The sequence below is a fragment of the Xyrauchen texanus genome, chromosome 34 (genome assembly GCF_025860055.1).
Source record: "Xyrauchen texanus isolate HMW12.3.18 chromosome 34, RBS_HiC_50CHRs, whole genome shotgun sequence".
Lineage (NCBI taxonomy): Eukaryota > Metazoa > Chordata > Actinopteri > Cypriniformes > Catostomidae > Xyrauchen > Xyrauchen texanus.
In genome coordinates this window covers 27,448,765-27,468,496 of record NC_068309.1, presented here as the reverse complement: position 1 = coordinate 27,468,496, position 19,732 = coordinate 27,448,765, and the positions used below count along the sequence as shown (strand labels likewise).

The 19,732-nt window shown below is 36.6% G+C and overlaps 2 protein-coding genes across 2 annotated transcripts in view; both read left to right on the top strand.

The window, feature by feature from the left end:
- The window catches only part of elnb (elastin b), a 34,274-nt gene extending 26,578 nt beyond the window's left edge, over positions 1 to 7,696 (top strand). Inside the window, exons 47-53 of the mRNA XM_052103619.1 lie at positions 2,393 to 2,500; positions 2,632 to 2,679; positions 2,832 to 2,873; positions 3,005 to 3,070; positions 3,663 to 3,719; positions 3,911 to 3,967; positions 6,159 to 7,696. Coding sequence (XP_051959579.1) covers positions 2,393 to 2,500; positions 2,632 to 2,679; positions 2,832 to 2,873; positions 3,005 to 3,070; positions 3,663 to 3,719; positions 3,911 to 3,967; positions 6,159 to 6,205 — 425 coding nt within the window. The 3' untranslated portion in view covers positions 6,206 to 7,696. The remainder of the gene's footprint in view (positions 1 to 2,392; positions 2,501 to 2,631; positions 2,680 to 2,831; positions 2,874 to 3,004; positions 3,071 to 3,662; positions 3,720 to 3,910; positions 3,968 to 6,158) is intronic.
- Positions 7,697 to 8,156: 460 nt separating this feature from the next.
- On the top strand, positions 8,157 to 17,653 carry limk1b (LIM domain kinase 1b). The gene is made up of 15 exons (XM_052103626.1): positions 8,157 to 8,378; positions 10,275 to 10,413; positions 11,655 to 11,764; positions 11,866 to 12,042; positions 12,133 to 12,238; positions 12,338 to 12,510; positions 13,394 to 13,583; positions 14,414 to 14,500; positions 14,595 to 14,726; positions 14,831 to 14,890; positions 15,737 to 15,802; positions 15,893 to 16,058; positions 16,168 to 16,223; positions 16,440 to 16,597; positions 16,689 to 17,653. The coding sequence occupies exons 1-15, from the start codon at positions 8,329 to 8,331 to the stop codon at positions 16,870 to 16,872; spliced, it is 1,854 nt and encodes a 617-aa protein (XP_051959586.1). The 5' UTR covers positions 8,157 to 8,328; the 3' UTR covers positions 16,873 to 17,653.
- The last annotated feature ends 2,079 nt before the right edge of the window (positions 17,654 to 19,732 follow it).

Genomic DNA, 19,732 nt, shown 5'->3' with positions numbered 1-19,732 from the left:
GTCAAAATTTTGGCACCCCTGCACATACATTGTGAAGGGGCACATGGACCTGCAGAGCTGAATTATTCTTCTCAAGATCTTAATTTGTGTTCTGAAGAAAGAAATTCATAGACAGATGGCATGAGGGTGAGTAAATGATGAGAGAATTTTCATTTTTGTGTGAATTATTTCTTTAAGTAGCACATGAACTTTGTCCTCTTTTTGAGATACAATGTTCCAAAATGATTTAGTTCTTGTATCTTTAAGCCAGCAGTAGTTGTGTTCTCATTCATGATGCACAATTTTCTGAAGTTTGTGGCTGGTGGAATATTCTGCTGAAGTATTGCTCAACAAATGTTGAAACTTTTCTATCTTTGTAAAGGCTGAGCATAATTATACATTATTTTATCATCTCTACTTTCCTGTTAATTTATCATACCAATTAACACAATCTCTACATCAGGGGTCAGTATTATTAAAAAACATAAAAAAATATTTTGAACAAATATTATTATGAAAAATGTCACTGTTTTATTCTATTACATTAATACTTTTAAAGCTACTCAAGTTATTCAGCCAAAAGCAGTGAGTGGTTTTCTTGTTTCCTTGTTAATGTTGTTTGATTAATAGCCTTTATATGACATAGCCTATACTAGACAGTGCTCAATTCTGTTACATGTACATTTAAAGTCCGACATTTTGATGCGAATTCACTTTAGACATAAACGACTGGATTTACATTAAATCCTCACTAAGATGGGGATTGGTGGAATTATAAAGTGTATTTGATCATTTAGGTGCGTAACTGCATTAGCGCTCAAACATTAGCTGCCTGTCAATCAAACAACACGCAGAGTCAGATGTCAGGAAATAAAAAGTCAATATTTTATATTTCATCTAGATCAATTAACCAGTGGTGCTCTTGCTAGAGTGATTGATGTAATGAACACCCCTGTTCTAGATGTAAAACATAGGCTAAACACAGCAACAGTGTTTTCCCTCAGGCTATCCATCTCATGAACAGTTCAATTTCCCCATTGAGCAATAATTATGTGCAATACACAGTTAAGTCTATTTAAATTATCCAACATATCCAATTCTGCATTACATAGGCCTACATTGCACTGTACATAATATACTGTATTTCTGTTCTTTATATAACGGATTTGTATTAGATTTGCACTACGTGTGTGTATATGTGGGTATGTATGAAGGTGAGTGTATGTACGTATATGTATAAGAATTTTTTTATTATTCTTTTTTATATATTTATTTTTAATTATCTATGTCTTGTTGCTGTTTTTGTATTGTTGTAGACTGGACGCCCCTGTAACAAAGACAAATTCCTTGTATGTGTAAGCATACTTGGCAATAAAGCTGATTCTGATTTTGATTAATATAGAAAATTACTCAAAAGTTTGATCGAGGACATCTCTCTTTTTTCCGTTAAACATCTAGATCATTTTATTTCCCAGCCCTATTGATAACATTGCATTAATCTCTCACAGCAGCCCAATAATATCAGTGATAGATATTATTGGCTACATTAAATTATTGGCTACATTATAGACAGCGAATCTAGTAAGCAGAAATATGAAATTTACCTCGATATGTTTCTTCAAATTAGAGGCAGGATTAATGCTGATATCTGGCTTGAGCAAGTTAAACTCACATGACACGATCATGCAATTGGCCTTTTTCACTTCGGAAATCCCTTCCAGATGTGGCCGACATGTTCAGGTGTAAACTGTGCTTGAGGCATTCTCCACATCCATAACAGTTGGCGCCAGATCTGCAGCTGCCGTTCAAGTTTTTTACTTGTGATTTGATTGGATGGGAGTCACGAGACTCTCCCTAGCAATCATGTTGATAGATAAAAATAAAATCAGGACAGGGAAGAAGCAAAAACAGACAGTGGGAAAATAGCGCAGTAAAAGTACAGTAAAATGTACTCAAGTAAAAGTATACAATGTTTAAACTACTTAAAAATACAACTTCTTGGGAAAAAAGTAGTTAATTACAGTAACTTGAGGATTTGTAATTCGTTACTTTACTCCCCTTTAATATACCAATATGTAACTCGTTTTTCATTGTCTTGCCCTTGCAGTCTTTAGGCACGATTATGATTTCAGCTCGATTACACTTCCTAGTGCTTGACACATGCACAGAGTGCTAGATGGCACTAGGAAATGTAATCGAGTTCAAAATCATGTTACTTATGTCTAAAATATATTTACCGGTACCATGAAATATAATCCATTTGTGTTGGAAAATGGCAGAGAAATAGTATAAGTTCTGAATCTGACAAATTTTTTACAAAAATTGAAAAATTGTGGAATACTACTTTACTGACATAATTTGAGATACTGATGAACATGATATTAATGTATTTGACATGTTGCTTGTATTGCAGGTTATGGAGGTGTAGGTCAAGCTGGAGGTGTAGGAAGTCTTGGAGGAGTCGGTGGGGGTCCAGGAGGTGTAGGAAGAGGTCCTGGAAGCCCAGTAGGAACGGGTGGAGGTAAACCATTGTGGATTATTAACTTTGTATTCAACATTTTCACTTAAACTGACTTATATTTCACAATAGATGGAAATTACATTTCAAGTTTGAATCGAAAGGTAATTTTTATATATGTTGGTTGTTCTCAGGTCTCAGGTACCCAGGGGGAGCAGGAACAGGGAAACCTGGTAAATCAGGTATATTCATTTACTCAGTGTTGTGCATGATTTTTGTCAAAATCTGTCTCATCAACTGAATGAGTACTTGTAATATGCCTTCTTATGTTGTTAGGCTGCTTGGATGGATTATATTATTTCTTTTTTTATTTGATCGGTGTCCTCTTTTAAAGGTTTTGGCACAGGTGCCTTGGGTGGTCAAGGTTATCTGCCAGGTGAGCCATTATTACATCATTCCTCAATTCTCCTTATACAACTTTTGTTGTCCTCTTGATTGCATGTACTGTAAGAAGTGGTTTGAAAGAGCAGATGTCAGGAAACAGTGTTCCATCTATTTATCTTGCAGGTAATGCAGTGCCAGGATATGGAACTGGTGTAGGTCCTGGCAGTGGATATCAACAACCATATCCAGGTAATGAAAACAAAATCTGATGTTTTTTTTCCTCCCCAATTTGGAATGCCCAATTCCCAATGCGCTCTAAGTCCTCGTGGTGGCGTAGTGACTCACCTCATTCAAGGTGGCAGATGACAAATCTCAGTTGCCTCTGTGTCTGAGACCACTTAGACCTAGCATGTGTGGAGGCTTCACGCTATTCTCCGAAGCATCCACGCACAACACACCACATGCCCCACCAAGAGCCAGAACCACAATGAGGAGGTTTCCCCATGTGACTCTACCCTCCCTATCAACCTGGCCAGTTTGGTTGCTTAGGAGACCTGACTGGAGTCACTCAGCACGCCCTGGATTCAAATTTGTGACTCCAGGGGTGGCAGTCAGCGTCTTTACTCGCTGAGCTACCCAGGCCCCCTGACAAAACCTACCTTAAAACCTTCGTCACAAGTGTTCTATAGTGAAATATTATGCCTTATCAAAATTCAGAGGACAGACCTAACAACACTCTTGTTCATTACAGTTCAGAACAAAAGATGAATTTTTGTTTCAGAAATCAATTGCTGCAATTGATTCAGAATAATCAATAAGTCCTGTTCACATTACATTGTAGGTTATGGAGGCACTGGTGGGGGGGGACCTGGAACCGCACCACTTACACCTCAACAATGTAAGAAATGCCACTATTACAGCATGAAAAACATAACGTTCATTGCTATATATACACTAATACAGCAGACATTAAAATGTAATGTAATGACTTACAGTTTGGGTGAAAGCAATCAATTATCCACAGCCATCATTATGGTTTTTATGTATTTTATGTATTTATTTTTGTATTATTATTATTTTTTTATATAGCAAAAGCAGCCAAATATGCAGCTCTTCAAGGCTTTCTAGGTGCAGGAGGCTACAGAGGTATATAAATATAAATGCACTTCTCTCAATTCCCATCTTTTTTTATGCACCGTGCAGCAAAAACCTGTTAAAACATTGACTTTTGAGTTTTCATAACCAGAAATCTAAATTAAAATGATAGTTCGCACAAAAATGAAAATTCTCTCATTAGTTACTCGCCCTCATGCCATCCCAGATGTGTATGACTTCTTGTATCTACTGCTGAACACAATCAAAGATTTTTAGAAAAGTATTTCAGCTCTGTGGTTCCATACAATACAAGTGAATGTTGACCAGAACTTTGGAGGCCCAAAAAGCACACAAATGCAGTATAAAAGTAATCCATATGACTCAGTGGTTTAATCCATGCCTTCTGATGCAATGTAACCATTTTGGGAGAGAAACAGATAAATATTTTAGTTCTTATTTACTATAAATCTCCAATTTTACTTTTACTGCAGAATAAACTTGAGGCATCACATTTTCCTTGATCTTTTGACATTTAAGAGGTTATTGTTCAATAAAAATATACTGTGCATTTGTTGAAACAAAGCTGACAAAATGATTAGTTCTCTACCTCCTCCACATTGTTATGTCACAATGTGGTAGACATTTGCATCTTACCTCCTCCACAACAACACATCAACAACTACTTTACCTTATTACTAACATAGCCTGCCCAGCAGTGATGAGCAGTGAGATGGCAAGTATAGAGAGCAGGTCTATCAAGAGCAGAGAGCCAATCATAAAAGTGGCCATCTTAAAGGAGAAGCAGCACCGAACCTGAGTGTCCCTGACAGAGGTTCAGATTGAGGGTGGAAAATTATCATGTTTTACAAAGATATAATAGGGAGGGATATGAAAGGGATAGTTCACCCAAAAATAAAAATTCTACGACAATCATCTAGTTTTGAACAGCCCTGCTACAGTTCCAACATGGGACTTAAATATGGTGCTGAGGGCGCTCACGAGCCCCCATTCAAACCATTGGAATCCGTTGAGTTGTGTGTGCTCTCTCTAAAGACTGCACATCAGTTGGATCTTGCCTCTGTTAAATGGGTTGGTGATATACAGGCACTGTCGGTTGACAGTTCATAACTGGAATTTGGACTGGGGCTTTCAAAAGCCACCATCAAATCCAAAAAAGCTATTTGTCTAAGGTGCTTTCCACACCATTTAGGGCTCAGGTAGTCCACCTACAAGCCTTCTCTTCCCCACCGTTTAATTCAGATGAGGAGCAGTTAACGCATATATTATGCCCTGTGCGGGCATTACACACTTATGTGGAGTGCACCAACCAGTTTAGATTGTCAGATCAGATCTTTGTTTGTTATGGAGGACTCACAAAAGGCATGTCCATCTCCAAGCAAAGGCTCTCTCACTGGAGCGTATATGCAATTTTAATAAAACCGCCTGTGTAGGCTATTTACTACCAATTTACTACCACTAGAAGTCACAAGCACTTACAATAAGCATAAACCTCCCTCCCTACCTCTAGTAGGGGTTACATTTATACTGTGTGTATTATATGACTCATATATATCCCCCAAATTAGGTTTAACTTCCCGTCTGGTTGTCACCATGTGGGGTTATTAATTATTCTATACACTTGAAATATGTTTTACTGCCTGGCCGGCCCATGACCTCATATACATATTCTTTTACAAGTGTTTATAGCCTGGTGTACCTCTCAGGGTATGACGCCATGTAGTGTGGTGTAATTTTCCCCAAAAGCTTGTTCATGTTGACTGAACTGAATCGATAGGGAACGTCTCCAGTTACACATGTAACCTCAGTTCCCTGAGATGACGGTGACGAGACATTGCGAAACATGGCCATACTACTTCTTCAGAGTTTTGAGGTATGAGCAATGCATTCTCATCCTAAAGTCAGAAAATTCTGAAGAAATGGGGTTCACGCACCCGCTTATATAGGCCAACTGCACGCCTAAAGAGGTGGGGCTCAAACACCATTGCCGATCATAAGATTGACGTTATTATACAAGGGTTTCAACTTGGTCGTCAGATAAGGATTTCCCCAAAAGCAACTAATCCGTTAAGGAATATTTTAAAATAATAAAAATGAAGGCATGTCATGACCCTTTTAAACACTCCGAAATGCCTTGCCCTATAGACTGCCATTGAACCATTTTTTTAAACCCAATTCTTTAGTAGTGGTGGTAGTGGTGACTTAGCTGTGTCTTTTCCTTCAGGGGGCGCAGGATGTCAAGGCAAATACTGCGGAAGGAGAAGGAAGTGAGACACCAGCGGGAGATGTGACCTCATGAACAAATGGTGCTACTGCCTGATCTCAAATGCACTTTTTTACAATTGATTAAAAAAGTGCCTTATGTAATATGTGATTGTGATTTGGAACATTAAGTGTTTTTGTCAGCTGTATGATTAGGTGTGACCTAAACAAGTGTGATGTGAACCTCACAGGGCACTCTTTGCACTGCCTAAGCTCCCTTTACTTAATAATAATGTCACAATACATTTCCTTTACCAATATTACAATTGATAGTGTATACTTATGGATGAGTCAGTTGCTCACACTCTTTTCAGTAGCTGTATATTCAGACACACAGCTATGGAAAAATTTAACAGACCACTCCAAATGTTTCTTAAATCAGCATCTCTACATGTATGGCAGCCATTCCATTCCAGTGTCTGTTGAATTCCTGCTTGAACTTTTGAGCGAGGAGTGGCATAAAGTCACCCAACAACAATGTGAAAGACTTGTGGAAAGCGTGCAAAGATGCATGAAAACTGTGATTGAAAATCAGGGTTATTTCCTCGTCCAAATATTGATTTCTGAACTCTTCCTAAGTTAAAACATTAGTATTGTGTAGCTTATAAACTATTATGAAATTGTTTTCTTTGCATTATTTGAAGTCTAAAAACACTGCATCTTTTTTGTAATTTTGACCAGTTGTCATTTTCTGCAAATAAATGCTCTAAATGACATTATTTTATTTGGAATTTGGGAGAAATGTTGTCAGTACTTTATAGAATAAAACTAAAATGTTCATTTTACTCAAACACATACCTGTAAATATTAAATCCAGAGGAACTGAACATTTGGAGTGGTCTCTACATTTTTTCCAGAGCTGTATGTCATATAGGGATGTGTAGCCGCTATTTCAGGATAAACTTGTGTCAGTGGAGTAAGCAGTGTCATTAAGCTACATGTTCTGGCCACCTTTTTAAACACTATGCACTTCTCTTTGCTATTTAAAGTAAAGGGGGCCTCCTCTATAACTGTTGAGTGCATGATTCCACATTTACATTTATTTTCCCCAACGGCTTCAGACACAAAGGAACGGGATCTAGGAATGCAAAATCTTAGTCTTTTTGTAATTCCTACATGTGACCGTACTTGCCAAGACTGAGGATTTCAAGTTTTCTTCAAAGATACCTCAGAAACTTAAGGCTTCTTTCATAGTATCCTGACCCTAGTAAAACCTTGTTTGTTTTCATGTTTTAAATTATGTTAATGTTGTATTGTAAGGATATCTATGCATTTAATTTGGGGTTTGTAAGCAATTTTTGTTGTGAATGATGTATCTGTGTTTGTATAAGTGCTATATAAATTCAGATGTGACCTGAACCTCCGATAATGCAATGCATTTAGTGAATCTTTTTGCATTGTTTACTTTGATCTTCACTTTTGTGCACTTGTTACTTAGAATTTTGTGAAATTTCATCAAGTTCACTTTTTTGTATGACCTTTGATTTTAATTGTGCCTTTTATCCATCTTACATTTCTAAAATAAATTATAAAAATGTATCTTGTTTTTGTTTCCACTCAATATACATCTAGTGTACATCTACACTTCTAAAAAAAAAAAAACTGGGACACAAAAGGGTCTGAAATAGCTGTTTGGTTTTGCTCTACTTGCTTGGACTTAGTGGACCAAAATGAAATGTTTGGCAAGAAGATCCTTTTTGAAATCTCCTCTGCATGAATATCCTCACACAAAACCTCCCTTCATGATAGGAGTGGGATTTAAATGCAGGTCTCTGCCTGGTCATGTAGTTCATGGGGGCCATCAGCAGGTGACACTGGTTTGGTAACTCTATCCTCTGACAGCATGCATACATTCTGCCTACTAAAGCAGTCTGAAGGTGGGCTAAAGTTAGGAGGAGTGGGAGGGATCTAAGATTCTTGTTCATGTTTTTTTTTTTTTTGACAGGAAGTAGTATAGTGCAGCTCTATTCTGCATTTGCTGAAAGGAAACTATAACTTACATCAAACATTTCAACATCAGTCTGTTTGCAGTCATTTCCTGGGTTTTCTTCTGCTCTCATTATACTTCTGCACTCCTCCCCTGAAATGATTGAGGGACAGTAGAAGACTAATACAGCTTTACCATTGCTGCTATGCTCAAGTCTTGTCAGGACCTGCATTATCGGAGAGGGGGGAAGGCAAGGTAAGGCAGATTGTACATGTTTTGTTTATTTACTTGTTTACAATTTCCCTGAAACTTTCATTTCTATTTCTATTTTTTCATTTTTCAATTCTTAGAAATTGGCAGCTGTGGTTTTAGAAGCCATGGTAAGAAATGCCGATGCATTTCTTGTATAAACAAAAACAGGAACTTCTTTGTCAACACTTTAGTTTCAGATGATCTTGAAATAATGTGATTATTGGACTTATTGTATGTGATATTAACGGTTACATTATCCTCTTATTCTGCACAATGTGTGGTCTTCAATCCTTTGGGCTAAGATCCTTTGGCATGACGATTCAATATTATATTGTGTTTATTAGAGTGTTCATGTAAAAACAAGAACATAAACCGTTAGTTTCACACCAGTCCTGCCCATTTCTCTGTTCCACATCAGAAGTGATGCAGCACATTTTCAACAACATTTTAATTTAAATTTGAACATTGAAATATTATACATTTAAACAGACATTTACCTTTTCGAAAGAGAAAAAAGTAGCATTAAATATAGTTTTAAACTGAACTCATATTGAAACAAATGACAAATTAAAGGCAATGTTAGTGTTTGACTAGGAAATGGGCAAAAACATCCCTGATGAAAAAAATGTTTTAGAAATTATAATGGTTTCCACTATGAATGCCACTGTGAGTGTAATATGTTTTGGGTCATATACTATTATAATGTAATGGTTAGTATTGGTTTACATTATAGACAATGGTCTTTAATGGAATCCACTAAACATAACATGCCAACCCATTACCAGTACAGACTTACTGGGGCCATTACAATTAGCATTATAACCATTAACATTTCTATGAGGGTTTCTATTGTTTTTGTTTTTTAGCAGGGATATTCTGTGTGTCATGGATTATATCCATTTAATCTGTTCTCACTATAGTACTAAAAAACACTCTTTTATTAGTCTGCTGATGTACTCTTTAATTACTGTTGTTTGTAGGTATCATGGTGTGTCTATGCATACGTGTGAAGTTGTGCATACATGTGTGTAGAATGTACATGTGTTTCCGTACAAGGTCTGTATATTGTTAGATGGAAGAATGGAACAGCAGATAACCGCCAGCTGTGAAACACATGGCAGGATGTTTCACAGATAGGAAACGCCCCTGGAATTCAGTCTTGCTCAATGTTACTCTAACAGCAGTTAAAAGCTTTTTTTGATAAACAACAAATTATATATTTAATTATGTCACACGAAAAGTCTCCAAACAACTTCTATAAAAAAAGAAAAGAAAAGAAAAGTTGTCCGACTGAATTCGTCAAATTGCTTGTTGTGAACACTATTTTAATTCTCTTTTGGTATTTTTGCATAAAAGTTAAGACAACCTTTTCAAGGTTGCTTAAAATGTTCATGTTTTTACTTCAGACTTCCATTGGATGTTCATATAGTTCATTGAAAAGATATTGGCACTGTAAGAATAACTGTAACAATTTAAGGATTTTGGATGTTTTGGTAGTTTCGTGTTTTTATAGAACTGTGGTTTAAAAATGAAAGTCTTCATCAACAAAGGGAAATGGATACTCTTACTGTAAAGACAAAAGTCTTACACAGTTATTCAATTTGTGATATTTCACTAATTTCTAAATGAGTCTTTCTAACTGTAATTGTAAAAATATTATTCCATTATATTTTGTAGTATGACTTCCTTCATGGTTGCCTGCAATCTCTTGCTGTTGATATAGGCTTCACACTGTAGCTATCAGCAGATGAGGAAAGAGATGATGAAAGCTCTTTCATAAACTAGAGAGGCAAAACAGATGTCCTCTTTGATATAAATGAATAGTTTAAGCAATAAATGTTTGCATAAACAAATCAGATTAAACAAAAACAAATGTCTCTCTCTCTCATCCTTTGTTAGGTGTTGTGAATGTAATTGTGTACTTTCTCACTGGTACTATGAAAGAGATGGACAGTTCTTCTGTAAGAAAGATTACTGGTCACGATTTGGGGAACAGTGCCATGGTTGTTCAGAGTCTATCACTACTGGTCTCATTATGGTAAGCATATATCAAATCACTTTATGAAACACTGAATGTTTGTGTTTAGGGGTGAGCTCTTAGTTCTACTCAGTGACATTAAAGGGATAGTTCAGCCAAAAATATCTCGTCAATTACTCATTCTCATGCCATCCCAGATGTGTATGACTTTCTTTCTTCTCCTGAACACAAATGAAGATTTTTAGAATAATATTCAGCTCTGTATGTCCATATAATGCAAGTAAATGGTGGCCAGAACTTTGAAGGTCAGAAAAAGCACATGAAGTCAGCATAAAAGTAAACTATATGACTCCAGTGGTTTAATCCATGTCTTCAGAAGTGATATGATGGGTGTGAGTGAGAAACAGATACATATTTAAGTTTTTTTTACTATAAATTCTCCTTCCTGCCCAGTAGGTGCACGAATAATGTGAATCGCCAAAAACAAAAGAAGAATGTGAAAGTGTAAGTGGAGATTTGTAGTAAAAAAAAAAGACTTAAATATTGATCTGTTTCTCACCCACACCATCATATTGCTTCTGAAGAAATAGATTTTATCACTGGAGTCATATGGATTACTTTTATGCTGAATTTGTGTGCCTTTTTGACCTTCAAATTTCTGGTCAATATTCACTTGCATTGAAAGGACCTACAGAGCTGAAATATTCTTCTAAAAATCTTTGTTTGTGTTCTGCAGTAGAAAAAAGTCATACATATCTGAGTTAATGCTGAGAGAATTTTCATTTATTGGTGAACTATCCCTTTAAAGTAGCACTACCTGCCACAAATTGAGTGCCCTTAAACAATTACAGCAAAAGATTTTCAGAAGAACATGTTCCCCTTATAGGAAATGCATCTATACAGTTTTCTTTTCACTATCAACAAATGGAACAAATTGTACTTTCTGAGGAGTTACTGACTGGAACACTGGGTGTGAACCCAACAGATTCATATAATCACATGCATTCCTTTATAGTAATAGATTAGCTGGCATTAATCTGGTCTCTTTTATCATGAGAAGATTGGAGTTTTGGTTCTTTTGTGTTTTTGTCATTATTTTGACCTGAGGGCAGACATCCCCTCCCACTCACTATCTCACTTCCTTTCATTGTGCAGCTTCACTTCTGCTGCCCTGATGTCATCAGGCCGATACCCACCCCAATACCTCCCTCCATTCTCTCTGTGTTTCTCAGTTGAACTCAAGATAAACTGTTCTAGAAAATAATAAATAAACACCTTACCTCTTCCTTCCATCCCTGCAGGTGGCTGGAAAGCATAAATATCATCCAGAGTGTTTCCTCTGTGAAAGCTGCAGCATGTACATTGGGGATGGAGATTCTTTCACTCTAGTGGATTATACCAATTTATACTGGTTAGTTTCAGAAACTAATAAATGGACCATTATTTAATCCAATTAATTTAGCCTGGTTTGTGTCTTTTACTGATTTTTGTATCACTCTCTCTCTCTCGTAGTGGTCAATGTTATTACCAGAAGGTTTCAACACAGCATTTGGGAGCAAAATGTTCAACACTGCCACATACAGTGACGTCAATGTCATTTCCTCCCTCTGCAGAAAGCAGGCGAGGTTTATCCTTCACTGTAGAGCAGAGTCCTGCAAATAACACGGGCCCTGTGATCAAAGTGGTTCAGTGAGTCAAAATTGCAACAAATACAGTATAGAGCCCATTCAACATTACTTTGAATTTATCTTGAATTTTTTTCCTGCATCTGTGGAACAGACTGGACTTGCAGAACCTGAGTCCTGAGGTCAAGCCTTTGATCCATGTTGGAGACAGGATCGTTGATATCAATGGAATCTCTGCGAAGAAAATTCCGCTCGATGAGGTAGATCGCGTTCAAAGATCTCAGATAATAAGACAGATGACCTGTACTACACATAATACTCTAACCGTTACCCTCAAAATATGTCTTCATTCTGAATAGATAGATCTTGTGATTCATGATACAGAGCACTGGCTACAAATCACAATTGAACATGACCCAAAAGACTTCACAAGACAGGAGGACTTATCTGGAGAAGAGTTGGACCAGCCTGGAAAATTAGGTTTCTATCCCCCCAGCAGTAAACGAGCAGGCCTTCGTTCCAATAATATTCTGTAAGAATTAAGATGTGGTAACACATTAGATAACAAGTTTTAATAAATGTTATTTCTTATTAATGAATGTTAAGCCTTTTGAAGAGTTTAGTAGCTTTTAGTCTATGTACAGTAAGAACTTTGAAGACATCAATATTTTAGTTTACTCCAACAATTTGATGAAATTAAAGGAATAGTTCACCCAAAAATGAAAATTCTCTCATCATTTACTCACCCTTATGCCATCCCAGATGTGTTTGTCTTTCTTTCTTCTGCAGAACACACATCTTTTTATTTTTAGAAGAATATTTAATCTCTGTAGGTCCAGATCTATGTGTACATATCACATAGGTCTGAATAAAAGTAATCCATATGACTCCAGAGGTGAAATCAGTGTCTTCAGAAGCTATCTGAAAGGTGTGGGTGAGAAAAATATCAATATATTAGTTCTCAGTCAATCTCCACTTTAACTTTCACATTCTTCTTGTGTTTTTGGTGATTCACATTCTTCATGCATATCACCCCCTACTGGCAGGGAGAATTTTTTTTTTTTGTTGCAAAAATGGACTTAAATATTGATCTATTTCTCATCCACACCTATCATATCACTTCTAAATATATGGATTTAACCACTTAAATCATATGGATTACTTTTATGCTGTGTTTATGTGCTTTTTGGAGCATCACAATTTTGGCACCATTCACTTGCATTGTATAGAGCTACAGAACTGAAATATTCTTCTAGAAATCTACATTTGTGTTCCAAAGAACGTAAGTCATACATATCTGGGATGGCATGAGAGTGAGTAAAAGATGAGATTATTTGTATTTTTGGTTGAACTATTCCTTTAACCTTTAACTGATATACAAATTAATGTTTATTTCACTTTATTATTCCCTGCAGGCGTAGCTGCAGTATTGACAAAGCTCCATGCTCACAACGCCATGCATCTCTGCTTTCACATAGAAGAGACATTAATCGATCGGAGTCTCTGCGTTTTGACTCTACTGACAAGATGCAACGAATCTTTCGTCCCTCTGACCTAATATATGGGGAAGTCCTAGGGAAAGGCTGTTTTGGCCAAGCCATCAAGGTAAAGCAGAGTCACTGATTCTACGTTATAGTAAGTGAAATACTGTGGTTCCCAACTCATTAGCTCTTTAGTAGAGACTCCGCAACCTGAATTGGGTGTGTCACATAAAAAGGAACAAGGTTGGGAACCACTGCTGTATTCGTTATGGCATTTTTAGTACAGAAAAGTCGAGATAGACAGGAAAGTGGACAAAGATAAATGGAATGGGACTGGTACATGACGCAGGCCAGATTCGAACTACATCTTTGTGAGCACTTTTGCTGCTCCACAACAATGGATGCTCATGTGCTGGTGATCCAACAAGACTTTCTGACTAGCTTTAGTCCTAAGACTTTATTTGTTTAACAAGCATAACCAGAAAAAAACATAACAGTCAACCAGCTTTGCCAGCTAGGTTTTGCTTGTGAAAAATAGGCTATGCTGATCCACCAGCTAGACCAACCAAGTAGGTATAGCTATAGGCCAGAGACCTCCAAATGGGGATGAAATCTCTAAAAGAGGGTGGAGTTACACCGAAAGAGGGTGGGGTTTCTCCAAAAGGTGGTTGTGCCAACTCCAAAAGGGAACGTCACTTCCACTCATGGTTAAGGTTAGGGAAAGGGTAAGTTTAGGGGCTCCCAATATCTTAAATGGCAAATTGGAGCTCACGTCTCTTTTTAAAGCTTTGCCTACAGCTATACCCTTCTCAGACCAGCACCAAATCAGCCTAAACCATGCTGGTTAAGCTGGTCTTTTCAGCAGGGGAATGTACCACAGCTTCAGCTAGTGATGAAAAAATGAGATTGGTTTCACAACAGAACTGAAAACAGTTGCACCCTTTGTATTGTCAGGTGACACATTTGGAAACAGGTGAGGTGATGGTGATTAAAGAACTTCTTCAATTCGATGAGGACACCCAGAAGACATTTTTGAAAGAGGTTTGGTACATTCTTTCTTGTGCAGGTAGTGTATAAATATTTCAACTTTGCAGGACCACGTGAAATTATTTAGAATCTTTTTTTATCCCTATAGGTCAAAGTTATGAGATGCCTGGAACATCCTAATGTCTTAAGGTTTATCGGCATTCTCTACAAAGACAAGCGTCTAAACTTGATTTCTGAGTACGTACAAGGAGGGACATTGACGGACACCATACAGAAAATGGTATGAACATTTCCTTTTTTGTCTCAGTTCACTTTGCTGAATATTTATTCATGGTATTCCTTGACAACAACAACAACAACACTACTTTATCTCTCTTCATTTAGGATAGGGATCACCCGTGGAATCGTCGAGTGAGCTATGCCAAGGACATTGCTGCTGGAATGGTAGGTAATGGAGAGCAGTAAAGTGTTCACATATAAATGTGAATAAGTTTTAAAGGTATAAACTGCAGGAATCTGCTCTGTCTGTCAGTATCCAAACAAAACAAGAAAGAGATCTTTACATGTGACCCTCACTCTTGTAAAGTGAGGGTCACATGTTTGTGCTGCCTCATTCCATAATACAAAGACATGTCTTGACAGGAAATAAGAATCAAAAGCGTTCATCAACCAGCTGATTTTAGTGATGCAGTGCTTGTCATTGAAGCATGTTAAAAAACAAATCCTTCCAAAAACACTCAGTTATGTTTCAAGGCATCAACTTTGCTTCAGATGTCTCCCCTAATTTCCTTAGAAGAAATAAAAATAAAAGCAAATGAGACCATTTTTGACATAAACAGTACAAGTATAGAGCTATTGAGAATGTGGTTTTGAGATGTGAGATTACTTTTTCTAGGGACAACACTCTAAAAGGCAGTAGACTCAAGTCTCAATTTGCTATCTATTTAATTGAATTACTATGTAGGCAAACAATTGAAACATTAAAGGGTTAGTTCAACCAAAAATGGGAAATTCTCATCATTTATTCACCCTCAAGCATCCCAAATGTATATCACTTGTTTTCTTCTGCTGAACACAAACAAAGATTTTTAGAAGAATATTTCAGCTCTGTAGGTCCATGCAATGCAAGCGAATGGTGACCAAAACATTGTAGCTCCAAAAATCACATAAAGGAAATAATAAAGTCTGCAAATATATTTCAGTTATTCACTCTCTCTCTCTCTCTCTCTCTCTCTCTCTCTCTCTCTCTCTCTCTCTCTCTCTCTCTCTCTCTCTCTCTCTTCATCCCAGGCCTACCTGCATTCAATGAATGTCATCCATCGGGATCTAAACTCACATAATTGCTTTGTCAGAGAGGTCAGAATACATCTTAATATAAATGAATGCACAATTTATTTCTCCATCTGGACTGTTGGAATGGTTTACCAGTACAATTTCTTCCCTTAGAACCAAACAGTGGTAATTGCAGACTTTGGTTTGGCCCAGCTTGTGAAGGAAGACAAGAGAGGACCCTCTTCTCCTGGGCAAATGTCCAAACTGAACAATCTTGGACGTAAGAAAAGGTATGCTGTGGTGGGGAACCCCTACTGGATGGCACCAGAAATGATCCACGGTGAGCCATAATAAATAAATGGACTGGAAAAACAATGGGACTGCCAGCATAGCACTGACTACTGTGGTATTTTTACATGCACGTTACATTCCCATTTTCTCACCTGTAGGAAAGGTTTATGATGAACGTGTTGACGTTTTCTCATTTGGGATTGTGCTCTGTGAGGTATGCAGTTACTTTTACACGCTCCTTACTTTAAGATGATACCAGATCTGTTATTTTTACATCCATTAATATGATTGTGAATCGAATCATAAGACATGAAAATGAACTTTCTTACCTCAGAATTTTTCATATTCTGAAGATATATTGAAATTTACAAAACATTTAAAATACTTGTTTAAAACCAAGTTAACATTATGTCCTTATTCCTCATGACAGATTATCGGCAGGGTGTATGCTGATCCAGATTACCTCCCTCGAACTCAGGAGTTTGGATTGAATGTGAATGAATTTCTGGAGCGCTGCTGGTCCAAAGAATGCCCTTCTGCTTTCTTTCCCATCGCTGTTTTGTGTTGTGCCTTGGAGGCTGAGAAACGGTAATTGTCATTTGCAAATTATAGAACAATACTAAAAACAAAATCTCCTCTGCTTAAACTTCTGGATTTTTCTTCATTTTCATTTCGACAGCCCTACTTTTGCAAAATTGGAGGAGTGGCTTGAGAACCTGATGATGCACTTGGATATTGGACTTTCTTTTATGTCAGAACTGGAAAAGATCCGGCAAACATTTTGGGAGAATCACAGCCAGTCGAAAGAAGCTTATGGGATTCCTTCTAAACCAATGGAGAAATCGATTCTAGGCAGAAGCTGATACTTGATATGCTTGCAGTATAGAGAAAATACACACAGGGGAACACAACTGAGCTTAAATTCTTAGACTGTTACTTATATTATTGATTCTTGACTGATTTTGCTTCAGAACCTAGATTTTACTTTGGATATCAAGTTGCGACCCAACACAATGGCAATCATGTAATCCGGATTGAATGTAGTCTGGGTCGTATTTTCTTTTACATGCATAGTTTCGGTTCATGGTTCACGCAACCTGGCCATGTTGGCATCTATCTACTTTAGCTAAGTTCAACCAAGTGACAGATTAAATTGTGCAGAGAGTTTGGTTTGACAAACAACAAAAGTATATTCTCCTCCCTTTTAAAAGTTGATAATCCTATTTATTTTGCAATCCGAAATGTATGATTATACGGTTAGTTGCTTTTAATTATTTGCTTTAAGCATTGTTTTCACTCCTTTACGCAACCCTACGAGAACAAACCTGTGAGCCATATTTTGGTGCGATCAACCAGTTGAGAGCAACTGACTTCTATTTTTGAACCATTAACTGCAATGATTTTGTACTGTTTGCACTGAACTCAGAGGCAAAGATGCTATTCAAATATTTAAGAGAATTGTATTAAAAAAAAATTTAACTGTAAGAATTATAGTGTTCATATATAACAATACATTTTTTTCAGTGTTCTATTTTATGTATCAAATTACGACTGTTCATTTAGTTTTTCATTTGTAGGGGCAAGATATTACAGGAAACTGTAAGGTTGTGATTCAACTGTCCAATAAATAATTGTTTGATTTCTCTAGCAGTGGTTGTGTATGTTGATTTCAAACACCTTGTTCAAAACTGTAAGAAATTAGGATATTTTTTTATATTTATACCCATCCATCCATCCATCCATCCATCCATCGTCAACCGCTTATCCTGTGTACAGGGTCGCGGGGGGCTGGAGCCTATCCCAGCTAACATTGGGCGAAAGGCGGGGGACACCCTGGACAGGTCGCCAGTCCATCGCAGGGCCAATATTTATATTTATACCCTCCAAACTAAAATTTTTGTATTATAATATTTTTGTAATAGCTGTGGGGTAAATAAACGTGAACAACTTAACCACACTGGCATACGTTAAGGCAAGAGTTAACTATATTATCAACTATATTATGAAGGTAGATCAACTGAAAGGTTGAACAGTGTTTTTAGGACAGAGATTGTCTGATATGTCAGATTCTGCCATTATCAGATCTGATGTCTGATAATGGCAGAATTTAAATTTCTATAATTTTAGACAATTTGTTATTTATTTATTTCTGATTCTATTCACCAATTTATTGATTTTAAATTATGCTGCATCCAAGCCGCTGGGTGTCACTGTAAGTCCAAGATGACAAAGACAAAATTTACTGAGAGCGCCTTTAAATTAAACTGAATACCCATTAAAGGAGCACACTTTTATTTTGTTTGTGTCATTTTGGATTTACAGTAACACTGAGCGAGTTGGATGCAGATTAATTTAAAATCATTCGTTTTCAGTTTCAGATGCTATTGCAGAAATGTAGTATTCACTCACTGCGATGATTACTTTAATCAATGATTGAACGTGTCAACTTAAATTTGGAAATATATTCACAGATTCGAACTTCACGGATCAATAACTCATAAGCGAAACGTTGTTAAAATACAAACAACACCTCTTTCCAACCGTAGTAATGTAGACAACGAGCTACAAGCTCATTTTCATCAAAACAAGCCTCCATCGGAACTGGACAAATTACATTGATCTCTAAACGCAGCCGGCTGAGAGACGAGTCCGCAGGGACCGTCTACAAAGTGCAAAACCGAAAAGCGATACAACAAAATATTCAATAACTTCACTGTTACACATTGTAGTGTCACCAAATTCAATTCACACATCATTTTTGCATAATGCTGGGAATTTTTTATAAGGACACTTTTTTTTTTTTTTACTAACTCTATAAGAGATAACCAAACTCTCCTATGGCCAAGGGATATCTTTTTTGGTATTTGTGCTCCTTCATTCCAAGGCATTGTATTTGAAACCATCTTGCACAAGTTCCACACTGAATCTATATGGTGATAATACGTTAAACATTTTAAGAAAATTTTAACTTTAGGAATCCTGTAATGCATAAAAGTATAGAATATTTGATTATTTTATATCCCTGGGATTTCGCAACAGATTATTTAGAGATTATGTACTATTTCGATTATCAATTGTATTGATGGTTTAAAACAATTACACGTTAAGTCTCACCCAAACAGCATCAAAAGTTTTTGGCAGGTCCGCATTTCCACACAAGGAACAGAAATCATTCTTTGAAACAATACAAGTATATTACTGCTAAATTTGTAAGAAGTGTTCAACACATGAATTTAATATTTAGAACGATACCTGATGCTTTTAGAATTTCTTCTGCCATGTCTCTTCTAAGAATAGACTGTTTTGATGAGTCAATGTGAAACGTTTGTGGTATGTTTGGAAATTCCATCACTGTCATCTTGACCTATTTATTTCTATAATCTTTCTTATATTACCCACATCTGTAGCCAGCCTTTTTAGAGTCCTCAACTTCATTTGACCCTTGCATAGGATCAACCACAAAAATGTGGTTTGAAAGGGCATGAAGATACTGTTTGAAAAATGACATATAATTACACCATGCCATCTTTAAATAGGTCATCACTAATAAATAGAAAATACGCTTTTTTTATATCAGACTTAAAAACCACAGTTGACAAACTGATACACAGCATTGAAAGTACATTTGCTGTACAAAAGAGACTTAAAAGTAGGTGTATAAAAAGTAACAAGCCATTTTAATTAGGTATATTTTAATATTCTTCTTAAAAGTATTGAGAAAAT